Source organism: Siphateles boraxobius, unplaced genomic scaffold, assembly GCF_051911475.1.
Source record: "Siphateles boraxobius isolate OS27281-9 unplaced genomic scaffold, OSU_SipBor_1 7, whole genome shotgun sequence".
NCBI lineage: Eukaryota > Metazoa > Chordata > Actinopteri > Cypriniformes > Leuciscidae > Siphateles > Siphateles boraxobius.
In genome coordinates, this window is record NW_027509197.1 from 41,446,662 (window position 1) to 41,461,845 (window position 15,184).

General features: G+C 37.6%; 1 protein-coding gene across 1 annotated transcript in view; it reads left to right on the forward strand.

The window, feature by feature from the left end:
* Nucleotides 1-1,577: 1,577 nt before the first annotated feature.
* The window catches only part of cog3 (component of oligomeric golgi complex 3), a 38,704-nt gene continuing 25,097 nt past the window's right edge, over nucleotides 1,578-15,184 (forward strand). The window contains exons 1-12 of the mRNA XM_077216983.1: nucleotides 1,578-1,837; nucleotides 3,159-3,305; nucleotides 4,682-4,743; nucleotides 5,555-5,720; nucleotides 5,822-5,896; nucleotides 7,964-8,056; nucleotides 8,144-8,269; nucleotides 8,688-8,768; nucleotides 10,159-10,202; nucleotides 10,320-10,446; nucleotides 12,804-12,895; nucleotides 13,734-13,873. Coding sequence (XP_077073098.1) covers nucleotides 1,667-1,837; nucleotides 3,159-3,305; nucleotides 4,682-4,743; nucleotides 5,555-5,720; nucleotides 5,822-5,896; nucleotides 7,964-8,056; nucleotides 8,144-8,269; nucleotides 8,688-8,768; nucleotides 10,159-10,202; nucleotides 10,320-10,446; nucleotides 12,804-12,895; nucleotides 13,734-13,873 — 1,324 coding nt within the window. The 5' untranslated portion in view covers nucleotides 1,578-1,666. The remainder of the gene's footprint in view (nucleotides 1,838-3,158; nucleotides 3,306-4,681; nucleotides 4,744-5,554; nucleotides 5,721-5,821; nucleotides 5,897-7,963; nucleotides 8,057-8,143; nucleotides 8,270-8,687; nucleotides 8,769-10,158; nucleotides 10,203-10,319; nucleotides 10,447-12,803; nucleotides 12,896-13,733; nucleotides 13,874-15,184) is intronic.

Genomic DNA, 15,184 nt, shown 5'->3' on the forward strand with positions numbered 1-15,184 from the left:
TTGCGCGATAAAAACATGCAATTCTGAGAAAAAAAGTCATAATTGCACGATAAAAACATGCAATTCTGAGAAAAAAAGTCATAATTGCACGATAAAAACATGCAATTCTGAGAAAGTCATAATTGCACGATAAAAACATGCAATTCTGAGAAAAAGTCATAATTGCGCGATAAATACATGCAATTCTGAGAAAAAGTCATAATTGCGCGATAAAAACATGCAATTCTGAGAGAAAAAGTCATAATTGCACGATAAAAACATGCAATTCTGAGAGAAAAAGTCATAATTGCGCGATAAAAACATGCAATTCTGAGAAAAAGTCATAATTGCGCGATAAAAACATGCAATTCTGAGAGAAAAAGTCATAATTGCGCGATAAAAACATGCAATTCTGAGAGAAAAAGTCATAATTGTGCGATAAAAACATGCAATTCTGAGAAGAAAAAAAGTGATTAATACATGAACAGTTCTTACATACAGCCCTTTAACGTTCACCATTCTTATTAAATAATGAGTCATTTACATGTGTGCAGTTTCCGGACACTTTTACTGTCATATATTACTCCTGCACTTCTCTGTGCATCTGACTTTACTCTGCAACAAAACTGTGACCTTTCATTTGATTCATTAACTTTTGTTGGTCCCGCTTTGCTTATCATGTGCAACATGAAAGTATGGATATATATCCTTTATAGTCGAGTAATTATTGAACTGAGGTTTGTGTTGATAAAGAGATGCTCGTTAATAATCAATTGAACAATAAATCAATGTTTTGTTAGACTCTAATGCATGATTTCATTTACTTGTCCTTTTTTATTTGCCCTTTTCTGGAAATACTTCTTAAATCTTGTTCAGATGAAAAATGTCCTGGAATAATAAAATAGTTTGTCCCATTATCAGTGTGAATGCCTCTATATTAAATATGATGACTTTCCAAAATAATATACGAAGATTAAAATGAAACATTTTACAGTTTAAAGCTTTTAAAGTTAAGCTTTATTGTCTCCAATCATTAATATATTGTATGTGTGTGTGTGTATATACAGTATATACATATAAGATTGTTACAAAAGATTTATTTTTAAATAAATGTTCTTTTTTGTTTTTTATTCATCAATGAATCCTGAAAAAATAGCTTGTCGCAGTTTCGTCATAAATCTGAAGCAGCGCAACTGTTTTCAACACTGATAATAATCATAAATGTTTCTTGAGCATCAAATCATCATATTATAGTGATTTCTGAAGGATCATGTGACACTGAAGACTGGAGTAATGATGCTGAAAATTCAGCTTTGATCACAGGAATAAATTACACTTTACTATATATTCCCATAGAAAACAGCTGATTTACATTATAATAATATTTCGAAATTTTTGCTGTATTTTTTAATCAAATAAATGCAGCTTTGAAGAGCAGAAGAGACTTTCAAAAACATTTAAAAAGTAATATATATTTAGTAGAGTATTTTTTTTACAACAATAATACACGCGTTTCTTTAAAAATCTAATCTGTTTGTTTAGTTTATGACGTTGTTTAAATGAATTTATTATCTGATGGTGACGAGGAAGCGAACGCCGTTCACTGATTAGTCGCCGGGGTATTGACTCCGCCCAACACGGAAGTAGCGTCCGTAGGTGACGTGACTGTCGAGTGTTGTTGTCCGTGATGGCGTCTTCCACAGAACAGAGTCTCCTAGAATTCACTGAGAAAGAAACCCGAGAGAAACTCTCACACTGGGACCGTCGCGCGGATCCAATGGCGCCGTTAACGGACAAACAGACCGACTCGGTTCTGGAGATCCGCGCAGCCGCAGAAGAGACGCTGCTTCCCGCTGAGGCGAGTCTGCTAACATCACACACACGCAAACACACACAACATTCTTCTCATTTATACACATACACACACACACTTCTGCTCTGTAGTGCACTACGATCAGCTCAAGCCCTGGTTAGATAGGGTTAGTGTGTTACTATCTGTAAGTGTGTGTACGCATGCCACGTATAACATCCATTCAGTAACGTTATGCAAATGAGTGTTTACCTAAACAAGACTTGCATTTAACTCTGATAACTATTGAAATTGTTTAAGTTTAGTTTAAGCACGGGTTCACAAACCAGCAGAACCCATATGACCTAAATAAGAGGGTTTAAAACTGGGGGAAGGTTTAGTGAACAACGGGGGAAAACTGTGAAAAATAAATAAGTAAAGATATAAGATTGAACTAACGTTAAATAAACAAAAAAATTAGATTTAAATAATAAATGGCTAATTAAACAAATGCATCTACTAATACAGTACTAGATTGTGCAGGGGGAAAAAGTAATGTAAAGGACTAAATATTTCCCAAATAATATTTTACACATATTTATAATATACATTTTCCACTCGTTGTACATATTATAATAGCTTCCTTTTTATCTTTTAGGGTTTCACAAGTACAATTATATTTATAAATATATAATTATATAATATTAAGTCGTTTTAACCTTTAGAAATATGATTTTTACAATGTTTTCTTTTTTGAAATATGCTATTTTAATGAACCTTTGAATGAAACTTTTTTTTGTCAAATGTTTACTTCATAAACTATTTGTTCTTGTGCATCTTTTTTTTTTTAATCTATTGCAACAGACGTTCCTTCGTCTTAATAAATGGTTATACTTTATTTCTAGTCCACTTTAGACACTCAATTGTCAACTAACTTTCATTAGAGTATTAGTAGACTGTTAGGTTCGGGTTAGTAGGATACGTTGACATATAGTTGTAGTTAGTAGAACTAATCAAAATAAAACTTTACTGATTGAATTGTGTTGATCTGCTTTAAATAATTGGATTGTGCTACAAAAGTAATTTGAAATTGGAGCCATTTATTTCAGTCTCCGCATTTCTAAAACACTATTAGGCAGTTTTTATATCACAACTTGTAAATATTTTAAATGAATGTTTTTGTGTGCGTGTATTGTATTATGTTAGTATGTCTTTCAGGAGATTTGAACTCTTGCCAGGCTGTTGTTGAAAATTTAAATGTCTGTTCTCATGTCATATATGCATGTACCAAGAGCTCCTGTATAAACCACAACAAATTGCTCGTGTGTTTGCGCACACTTGGCGAATAAAGCGGATTCTGTTATGAATGTTTGAACGCATGTTTCCTCAGCTGCCCATCGAGGACATCTGCGGCCTGACGTCTCGCTCCCTGCGCTCGTGTTTCTCAGCCACTCTCCCCGAGTCCACCGAAGAAGCTCTTCTGCAGGGCTTCCAGATGCTGGAGCTGGAGAACCACACCATCCAGACGGCACAACAGGTTCTGACACTCACAAGGCACAATTTGTTTGAAATTTAGATGTATACATCACCTAAAAGCTGAATATATAAGCGTTTCGTTGATGTATAGTGTGTTATGATAGGGCGATATTGAGGCGAGATGCAACTATTTCTAAATCTGGAATCTGAGGGTGCAAAAAAATGTAAACATTGAGAAAATCGCCTTTAAAGTTGTGCATTTATGTTGGTGATTTTGCTGCATCCACTCACAAAAATAAAAGTTTGTATATATTTATGGTAGGAAATTTACAAAATATCTTCACGATATTTACTTAATATCCTAATGATTTTTGGCATAAAAGAAAAATCGATCATTTTGACCCATACAATGTATTGTTGGCTGTTGCCACAAGGGTTAGGGTTATACCCAAGTGACATGTGACTGGGTTTGTGATCTAGAGTCACATATAAAGTCCAGTTCCAGTTAAATTATTAGACATTCTGCAAAGGCAACATACAGTAGTGTCCAAAAGTTATATCCAGTCTAGTAAAGTTGACATCTTCACCCTTCATTCAAATATTATTATAGATTTTGTAGTCATATTGTGTAGTTGTGATTGGAGTCGATTGTTTTATTAGTGATAATAATGCTATGAAACATGAAAAATTGTGCAGCATCATTTTTGTCCAGGCAAAGAAATTATGAACACATGCAAAAACAAGAGAGAACAACCAAATATTAATAACTGATTATGTTGTTGTCAATGTTTGCTATTTTTATTTTTTTTGCATAGTAAAATAAAACCTGTAGCTGTACGTACATACTTTTATTTTATTTTATTTATAAAGCACTTTACAACTGCACTAGATTGCTGTACATCCAGTGCTGGAGTTTGATTAATAATTGTGTCTGATTAATACCTTCACCAAGTTTAGTGTTTGTTCTTCCCTCATATTTAACATAGGCCTGCTTAAAAATGTAATATTTTCCTCATATTTTGATTGGTTAATCAAACTTGCAGGCTCATTAAAAACAAATATCCCCTCTGGACATCACTTTTGGACACTGCTGTACATAAAACTCACGTAATGTGAATAATATACATATTATAAACAGCAGAAATGGTAGGAGGATGTTAATCTCTTAGTTTTTATACAGTAAATACATCAAATTAAATAAATAAATTGAAAAAAATAAATAAATACGATTAAAGTAATGTTAAAAATAATTATAATTAATTAAATTAAGTTACATAAATAATATAATAAAATTAATAATAATAAAATATTACACACTTCACTTTCAGTGAATGAAAAACTCTCTGTAGTTTGTGTTTTTGTGTCTGTTGTTTCATTGCACAAATGCTGAATGACATCATCATGATCACATGACTAATGACATCATCTGTCTGTCAGTTTTTCTCCTGGTTCTCGAAGCTGCAGGTTCAGATGGATCAAGATGAAGCCACGAAGTACAGGTGTGTGTTTGTGTCCTGCAAGTTCTCACCGTTCTCACTGATCGCACACGTCAGTTTTACATTATTAGGAGTTAAAGGAGGAAGGAAAGGGTAACATTAAAACTGTTATAGTTCACAGTTAGCCCTGACTTTACTTCTTCTTTTAACTGTTCTTAAATGACTGTGAGCATATATGAGCAGTTACACTAAAAGCTGATGTTGGATCAATAAGTTAGTTGTGGACATTTAATATTCAACAATATTATTGGCACTATTATACAAGAACTGTACTGAGTTGGACGATGGCATCACGGTTTTCTCCAGAGCGGCTATATATATATAAATTAACTGAAAAAAAAATTTACAACAAAAATGAACCATCCCTGAACTTCCTTAAGCTGGACTGTGACGCTATTTTCTTCTAGAAACACACGTTGTTGCATTATTTTCCTGTTATCTCTGTAAAGCTGTAATGTACAGGGTTCCCACGGGTTCTTGAAATCCTTGAAAGTTTGTGAAATACAAAAAAGTTTTTGAAAATAAACACGCATAGATACAGGTCCTTAAAAGTGCTTCAATTTTATATTAAGAAGTTTTCTAGAAAAAATTCCACATTATTCCCTGCGCTCCGCTTATGTGTTATTCCGCCAAGACTTCGTGGCCTATACACTCTAGCTTGCTTGATTTACGTTAGTTACACGCATTTGAGGGTATTGGACCTGGAAAGTCCTTGAAAGGTCATTGAATTTGAAGTTGCCCTGGTGTGGGAACCCTGATTGTAAAAAGCGCTATATAAACACAGGTGTCTTGACTAACGGACTTGACTCCGCAGGAGGACCCGAGATGTTCTGAACGGGTATCAGGAGCAGTGCGATGCGATTCTGAGCGACGTGAACGCGGCGCTGGAGCGTCTGGACTCGCTACAGAAGCAGTATCTCTTCTTGTCCACCAAAACTGGAACGCTTCACGAGGCCTGTGAACAACTCCTGAAGGAGCAGGTGTGAGGAGATCAGGCTCACACACACACACACACACACACACACACACACACTGGTTTGATAAACAAGGTTATTAATCTTCTCTCTGTCGTCATCTACAGTCAGAGCTGGTGGATCTGGCCGAAAGCATCCAGGAGAAACTCTCTTATTTTAATGAGCTGGAAAACATAAACACGGTAATGCGTCGCTGCTGTTTCCTACATGTGTTCATCATGTGTTCATCATGTGTTCATCATGTGTTCGTCATGTGTTCGTCATGTGTTCGTCATGTGTTCGTCATGTGTTCATCATGTGTTCGTCGTGTGTTCGTCGTGTGTTCGTCGTGTGTTCATCATGTGTTCGTCATGTGTTCGTCGTGTGTTCGTCGTGTGTTCGTCGTGTGTTCGTCGTGTGTTCGTCATGTGTCCGTCCTGTGTCCGTCCTGTGTCCGTCCTGTGTCCGTCCTGTGTCCGTCCTGTGTCCGTCCTGTGTCCGTCCTGTGTCCGTCCTGTGTCCGTCATGTGTCCGTCCTGTGTCCGTCCTGTGTCCGTCCTGTGTCCGTCATGTGTGTTCGTCATGTGTGTTCGTCATGTGTGTTCGTCATGTGTGTTCGTCATGTGTGTTCGTCATGTGTGTTCGTCATGTGTGTTCGTCATGTGGGTTCGTCATGTGTCCGTCATGTGTCCGTCCTGTGTCCGTCCTGTGTCCGTCCTGTGTCCGTCCTGTGTCCGTCATGTGTCCGTCATGTGTCCGTCCTGTGTCCGTCATGTGTGTTCGTCATGTGTGTTCGTCATGTGTGTTCGTCATGTGTGTTCGTCATGTGTGTTCGTCATGTGTGTTCGTCATGTGTGTTCGTCATGTGTGTTCGTCATGTGTGTTCGTCAAGTGTGTTCGTCATGTGTGTTCGTCATGTGTGTTCGTCATGTGTGTTCGTCATGTGGGTTCGTCATGTGTCCGTCATGTGTCCGTCCTGTGTCCGTCCTGTGTCCGTCCTGTGTCCGTCATGTGTCCGTCATGTGTCCGTCCTGTGTCCGTCATGTGTGTTCGTCATGTGTGTTCGTCATGTGTGTTCGTCATGTGTGTTCGTCATGTGTATCATGTTCGTCATGTGTTCGTCATGTGTTCATCATGTTCATCATGTTCGTCATGTGTCCGCCATGTGTTCATCATGTGTTCATCATGTTCATCATGTTCGTCATGTGTTCGTCATGTGTTCATCATGTTCATCATGTTCGTCATGTGTTCGTCATGTGTCCGTCATGTGTCCGTCCTGTGTCCGTCCTGTGTTCGTCATGTGTGTTCGTCATGTGTGTTCGTCATGTGTGTTCGTCATGTGTGTTCGTCATGTGTTCGTCATGTGTATCATGTTCGTCATGTGTTCGTCATGTGTTCATCATGTTCATCATGTTCGTCATGTGTCCGCCATGTGTTCATCATGTGTTCATCATGTTCATCATGTTCGTCATGTGTTCGTCATGTGTTCATCATGTGTTCGTCATGTGTTCGTCATGTGTTCGTCATGTGTGTTCGTCATGTGTTCGTCATGTGTGTTCGTCATGTGTGTTCGTCATGTATGTTCGTCATGTGTGTTCGTCATGTGTTCGTCATGTGTTCATCATGTTCATCATGTTCGTCATGTGTTCATCATGTGTTCATCATGTTCATCATGTTCGTCATGTGTTCGTCATGTGTTCATCATGTTCATCATGTTCGTCATGTGTTCGTCATGTTCGTCATGTGTTCGTCGTGTGTCCGTCATGTGTCCGTCATGTGTTCGTCCTGTGTCCGTCATGTGTCCGCCATGTGTTCGTCATGTTCGTCATGTGTTCGTCATGTGTGTTCGTCATGTGTGTTCGTCATGTGTGTTCGTCATGTGTTCGTCATGTGTGTTCGTCATGTGTGTTCGTCATGTATGTTCGTCATGTGTGTTCGTCATGTGTGTTCGTCATGTGTTCGTCATGTGTTCGTCATGTGTGTTCGTCATGTGTGTTCGTCATGTGTTCGTCATGTGTTCGTCATGTGTGTTCGTCATGTGTGTTCGTCATGTGTGTTCTTCATGTGTGTTCGTCATGTTTGTTCGTAATGCGTTCGTCAATTGTTTCTTCAAGTGTTCGTCATGTGTGTTCGTCATGTGTGTTCGTCATGTGTGTTCGTCATGTGTGTTCGTAATGCGTTCGTCAAGTGTTTCTTCAAGTGTTCATCATGTGTGTTCGTCACGTGTTCGTCATGCATTTATCCTCCGTTAATCGACTCTCCTCCTGCAGAAACTCAACTCCACAACGTTATCTGTGAACAGCGAGGGATTCATTCCGATGCTTTCCAAATTAGATGAATGCATTGAATATGTTTCATCACATGTAAGCAAAGCATTCTGGGCAATATCCTCCAGTTCCAATAGAATCTTTCAAACATGTGTATAATCTATTCCTCATGTTTTCTTTCAGCCAAATTTCAAAGATTACCCAGTGTATCTCAGCAAATTCAAGCAGTGCCTGTCCAAAGCCATGCATCTCATCAAGAGCCACACTGTGAACACCATGCAGAACCTCACCAGTCAGCTGACCAAAAGAGTGCGTTCACTTTTGTTGTGGTTTCAGTCTTTTTGGGAATCACTTCTCCGAGATCTTTAGACTTTATTGTACAACAAAGCCGAGCGTCTCCTGCAGAAAATCACTCCTGATTTTGTCCAGCTTCACACATATATACATGCATGCTTTTCCAAAGATGGTAACACACCCGATAGATTATTTTTGGGTAAAGGTCTTATACTATGTGACTTCTTGTACCATGTGACGACTTTTCTGATGCAAGCAACAGTCCAGGCCTTTCCTCAGGCTTCCAAAAGTCAAACCAAAGTCACACACAGAGGAAATAATAGTGTACAAATATATAGCTAAATTACTTATTTTCTAAATATTAAAATCTTCTACACTATAAAGTGAAGCCCACTGGTTATCTGTGTAATGATCTGTGTGTGTTGATTGGCAGGATCCTCTGGGCGCTCCGAACGCAGACAACGCCTTCACGCTCTACTATGTGAAGTTCAGAGCAGCGGCTCCGAAAGTTCGAGTAAGTGTTGAGTGTAAGCGTTCGCTGGACTCCAGATCTCTCCTGTTTAATTACACACCTTTATTTATAACACAGTGTTTCAAAGCATCTGTACAGAGAGAACAGGAAAACAATGCAACTAAATAGCGTCACAGTCCAGCTTAAGCAAGTTCAGTGATGTTTCATTTCTGTTGTAATATAGTTATTAATTTAGTTCATTCATCTCTCTCTGGAGAAAAGTGTGATGTCATCGTCCAGCTCAGTTCAGTTCTCATATAATAGTGTTAATGCAGGAGATCAATAATATTGTTGGATATTAAATATCCTGAACTAAGCAAGACAACAGCCAAAGGCGACAGTGGAAGCAAAACCCCATGAGTGACAGAATGGAGGAAAACCCTCGTGAGAAACCCAGACTTAGACTCAATTCTGGCCAACGACCCAACAGTGTGTGATTATGATTCAGGCATTACAGGTCAGAGGTCAGATTTAACCCTGCGTATGCATGAATGAATGATTAAATGAGGCATTTATGGAGAGATTTCATACAGTATGGCTGCTGGACACCCAAAGTGTTTTACTATCATATCATGGGATCTCAATAATAGTCCAAAACAACTTTTTTTGGAAAAGGAACAGTTTGTTTAATGAAAGTTTTTTTTTGGGGGGGGGGGGGAGTATCATATTTGATTTATCAGGTTTTTATTTCTCATGTAGTGAGTGAATGGAGGGGAAAAAAACAGCTCAATTTTATTCGGAGGCCCAAACTGTGAAAAATATGAAATTTGTTGCAGATGCTGATATTTATATGTAATTCTGACGCTTGTAATGTAAATCAGTGAGATTTTTATAACAGTTTAGCTAATACTTACATAAAATGCATATAAATATCAAAATCTGTCTGACACAATAATATGTCATAGTCAGATTATATTTAATTATTAGCAAATCTCTGTAGTTGTAAAACATATAATGCAATGCAATACAATGATGATTGAGAGATTAACAAATAAACCTTCCTCAAAAGCCTGATGATCATATTTCATGTCTAGATGATCAAGTAAATCTCAGTTTAGTTGAAATATTACTAACAAAATCAAAGTTATTACGTTTACTTTAAAGACACGTGAAGCTCGAGCTGAAGGAAGACGTTTGTACAATTAAGACTTTTACCTGATAAAACAGTGTAAACTATCAATCAGACACAGAAGGACTTTCACGGGCAAAAAAAACGTTTGATCATTTAGAGAAATCTGCGCATTAAATTTGATTCAATTGGATTTATAGGGGTTGAAAGCAGTAATTCACTAAAAAATCTCTCAATTCTGTAATTTATTCACACCCTTGTTGTTCCTCACCCTGAATAAAATAGTTCTTCATACATGTATAATTTTTTGTTTGTTTGTTTCAGAGGCTCATTGAGCAAGTGGAACAGCGGTCTGAAATAATCCCAGAGTAAGTGATGGAGAATGTTTTGGTTCACTAAACCTGAAGCATTGAGTAATGGAGGAAAGTTTGGATCATCTTTCTTCCACTAATGCCATGTGATGAGAAACATCTCTTCTGTTTCAGGTATCAGCAGCTCTTGGATGAGATTCACCAGTGTTATTTGGACCAGAGAGAACTTCTGCTCAGTCCCAGTATAAACTCCACCATCACGGACCTCACCGGCCAGAACAACAAGGATCACTGTGCTCTGGTGAGCCGATCAACTTCTGCCTCTCTTCAGTCCAGTCTCCTTCATTTATACAGCGCTTTAACGATATAGAGTTTCACAGCATCTTTACAGTGATAATAGGAGATTACAGTAACAGAGATTGTTTAGGCTTTACAGCAGATCTAGAATAAAGTTATTGTCCAGATAAAGTTAGTTTTGATTGATTCAGTTCCGTTGCGAAGAATCACTAGTTATTAACTTAGCGGCCGCTAACACGACACCGTTTACCTGAAAAGTTTTAGAAAGTTTTAAAGTGTTCTGGACGTTCTTTTGCACAACAACAGTGTTTGGTCGAGAACACAAACTTTGAAACAGGATCCAAGGCTTTACAGATATTACAGCTAGGGTTCGAAATTAACTTTTTCACTCACCGGCCAATTTGGCTAATACATTCTTAAGTTACCGGCCATTCAGAAATTCTACTAGCCGAAATAAAGTCATCATTAGTTATTGTATCTATTAGTGTTCTTCTAATTAAGGGTTAAGGGAATTAAGGGTTTTCTGTTAAACGGTGTGTGTTAGCGGCCACTATGTTAATAACTAATGATCTTTACAACGGAAGTGAATCAATCAAAACTAACTTTATCTGGACAATAACTTTATTCTAGATCTGCTGTAAAGCCTAAACAATCTCTGTTACTGTAATCTCCTATTATCACTGTAAAGCTGCTGTGAAACTCTATATTGTTAAAGCGCTGTATAAATGAAGACTCGACTTGTTCTTCCTCCTCCTCTTTCTTCTTCCGCTTGAGTTTATGAGAACCGCTTGCAGGAGAATGATGAAATTTGGCACACAGATAGAGGACAGTCTGAATATTAACCACAGCAAATTTGGAGTCTCTAACTCATTCCCTCTAGCGCCACCAAGTGTCCGAAGTTGCACTTACATTAATGCTAATAATCAGGATGATTCGATTGCACCCTATGACGTCATTTTACGCCGTAAACATACTTTTTTTAACTTGTTCTAGACGGTTAGTCTGATTTGGACAAAAATTGGTCCAGATCATCTTCAGATCGTGTTTACAAAAAGTTAGGATAAAGCTTTTTGATAGACCCAAACTTTTTTGAATAACATGCGAGCGGATTTGAGGATGCAAATCTATATCTTGAAGACAAAGAGCACGTCAAAATTTGCTATTTATTGACGAAGCTGCTTAATCATACACTCTAGTTTCAAATTTTTTATCGGTTAATTTTTTTATCTTGTTTTTAGATTGGGATCTTTGTACTTAGTTTCGTTCCTTCATGTAAAAATTTGTATGGAATGACAATAAAAGACTGTTGAACTTTGAGCCTTGAAATGGATGCAAGGTCAAATCTTCGCAACGCTCTAGTGTATTGAGACAAATATTGGAACATAGCATAGCAAATATTCGTCACAAGCATGACCTGAGGCAACTTGCAGAGTTTCGGCACAGCGCCACCTACTGGTCAGGAGATATAAAAAAATTGGTAATATTACAGTGCAGCATACAGAGTCAAATGATAGCCAATTTTCCCATGTCGTCCAATTTAAGGCGTCGCCCATTTATAATTCTGTCGTAAAATGCTGTATTTTTGGAACCCATTAGCATATTGTTACAAAACTCGTATGTGTCTTCGGCACCATTCCCTGAAGGTACTGAAAAAGTTAAAGATCAAGATCCCTTATGATCAAATTATAATGAAATTTAAAAGCTTGCTTATAGTTTAATTAATTTCGCTTATTTTAATTAAACTGGTCTTTGAATCATTCCGAGGACAGTCATACGAATTAGGTCATATTTGGACAAATTGCTGTCCGCTGTCACTCCTTCCAATGAAGGTTGGTCCAATTTTCAACAAAATCGTCTCCGATCGTAGACTATGCTGGCAAAAAAGTTATTGAAAGATTTTTGATAGACCAAATCGTTTAAAACTGATTTAAAACTGATTCTGAAACTCATATTAACACCAAACTTTGTGTGTGTCATTGTTTCTTCACACTGACCACATGACATCAATTTGGTTTCAGCACCACCTATTGGTCAAAAGTAGTAAGCAATTAAATAATATTACAATTGATTTGATCATTTTCACACGTTTTGGCTAAAATAATCTAAAAATGCTCCCAGTCATGCTTGCATTACTTATCATGCCTTTTTTGTGCTTGGCCCTGTCATTTGCTGCATTTTGTATTTAGTTTTTCCCAAGGTTTACATTTGTCTGAAATCAGAAAGTTGTTCAGGAAGTTCAGAATGACCATTTTTGCAGTTTTGTTTTTGCTCTTGACTGAAAGTTACATGGGACATTGTGACATTGTGTCAGCATATCAAAGACAATGTTTGTTTGACAAGTTTTTGTTGTTGTTGTTTCAGGTGCGCAGCGGCTGTGCGTTCATGGTCCACGTTTGTCAAGATGAACACCAGCTTTACAATGAGTTCTTCTCCAAACCCTCGTCCAAACTGGAGTGAGTCCCAGAAACTCTTCAGGTTCAAGGAATCATCCAAACATGAAAACTGTTGTATTCTACTAACCTGGAATTATTGTCTTTACTGCATGAAACACAACATGAGATGTTATACATCTCTATTCAAAAATGTGTTTTTTTTAAGAAATTGACGCTTTTATTAAACAAGGATGCATTAAATTGATCAAAAGTGAAAGTAAAGACATTTATAATCATGGTTTGAAATGAACTTTTTCACACACCGGCCAATTTGGCTACTAAATTTTTAAGTTACCGGCCATTCAGAACTTCTTCTAGCCAAATAAATAAATAAATGAGCCAGATTAACTGCATCACAGTTTATATATTTCTTATTCAATCTAATTCCTGTCATCCAGCATCTCCTCCTTCCTCTTTCATCCTCATCACCAAAAATGTGTTTAGTTGGACAGATCAATGCAGTACAAAGAACATCAGAAAAATGTAGTATGTTGTTCTTTTCTGTTAACCAAATGCTTTTTAATCTTTGCTATTGCTTCAATGCAAGTGAACACTCGCGCCGTTATCTGTTGCGTTGTGACGTGTGTGTTCAAGTAAGCCAGATATGAACAGATTCTGTGCAGTATGCTGTATTTAATATATCACGATGACTCAAGAGTTCAGTATTTGCACAGATTTTTCTTACACGAACTTCCCCAGCAAAGTGAGTATATAATAAGTTACCAGCCAAATTGGCTCGTGATTTGACAGCGTTTCCCGCCACTATTGATTTTTTGCTGGTGTTAATTTCAAACCCTGTTTATAATCCTACAAAAGAGATTCCGTTTCATATAAATGCTGCTGTTTTGAATGCACTCAGTGAGCTCCTGGAGAAACTGTGCCTGTCCCTGTATGACGTGCTGAGGCCTCTGATCATCCATGTGGTGCACCTGGAGACGCTGGCGGAGCTCTGCGGGATTCTGAAGAACGAGATGCTGGAGGATCACGTGCAAAACAACGGTAAAGAAGCTTTTCCTACCGCCATGTCCATTTAACGAAGGATCCTAATACTCAACACACAGTACCAGGGTCTGAAATTATCTTAGCCTACTTTCCTGACAATTTCTTAAAGTGCCCCTATTATGCTTTTTTGGGATATGACCTTCATATACTGTGTAAGAGAGTGTGTAATAAAGCTTTTTGCTAATGTAAAAGTGCTGGAAGATTAATGTGCAGATAAAAGATTTTTGTCTCCCAAAAGGAAAAAGTGATCCTGAACTCACTTCCGGCTAAATCTACATAGGTTTGTAACTAATTAGCATAATGCCAGATTTGTTCTTGATTGGCTGAACAGCGTCTCTTAGCCCCGCCCTCAAACACTAGTGTATCTGAGACTGGAAGAGTTCGTGTTGTTCGTGTCGAGAAGACGCTGTTTTCTGAGATTGATACGGTAAAAGACACGCCATCGTTACTGTTTGTATCACTGTGATCAAGAGCTGAGATTCAGATATGATAATGAGTGTTTGCTTTCTGACCAATCACAGCAGAGCAGCTCTCAAAGAGGCGGAGCTTAGAGAGACTGAATCTTTGATCGAAGCGTTTCAGACATGTAAACCGATTGTAGGAAACACCAAAACAAAATTAGGAACCTTTAAATTCACATAATGGGGGCACATTAACTGTTACAGAGGTCTTACATGGGAAAATACCGACCCAAACTTCTGAATGGTAGTGAGCATGTCACATGAGATAGTGTAGCTGATTGGCTTAAGAAAGGATAGACTCTTTGATGATGGTTCCCACACTTTATTTGAATGTCCGTCGTCACAGATAAGATCACCGTTGGACACCATTATAAGTAGTACACCACCGTTACTCGTTAAGGAATCAAAATAAGAGCTTGTACAAAAGAGAAAACAAAACACCAAAATGAATAAACCTTGAAATAAACATACATCAAAACCAAATATGTAAAATGAATAACTAAAACATACCTAAACATCATACAAAACAAGTAATCTTGATACAAAACAAACAAGTCAAAACAACAACATAAAGATAACAGGAAGTCTATAACTTTACCTTGTTCTCCATTTAAACCAGGAGCTAAATCCTTTTAAAACTCCTTGTAAACTGTTAACCTGTGACGCCGGGACCGTGTATGTCTGGGTCGCGCAATACATCCGCTCATGCGAGTGAATGTCAGAATAAAAAACCTCCGTTATCATAACACAAATGAGAAACCCAAGATCAGAAAATTGAAAACCATACAAAAATATCCAAAAATAAACTATAAATATTCACGCCGATATGTTGATGGAAGTTGGGATT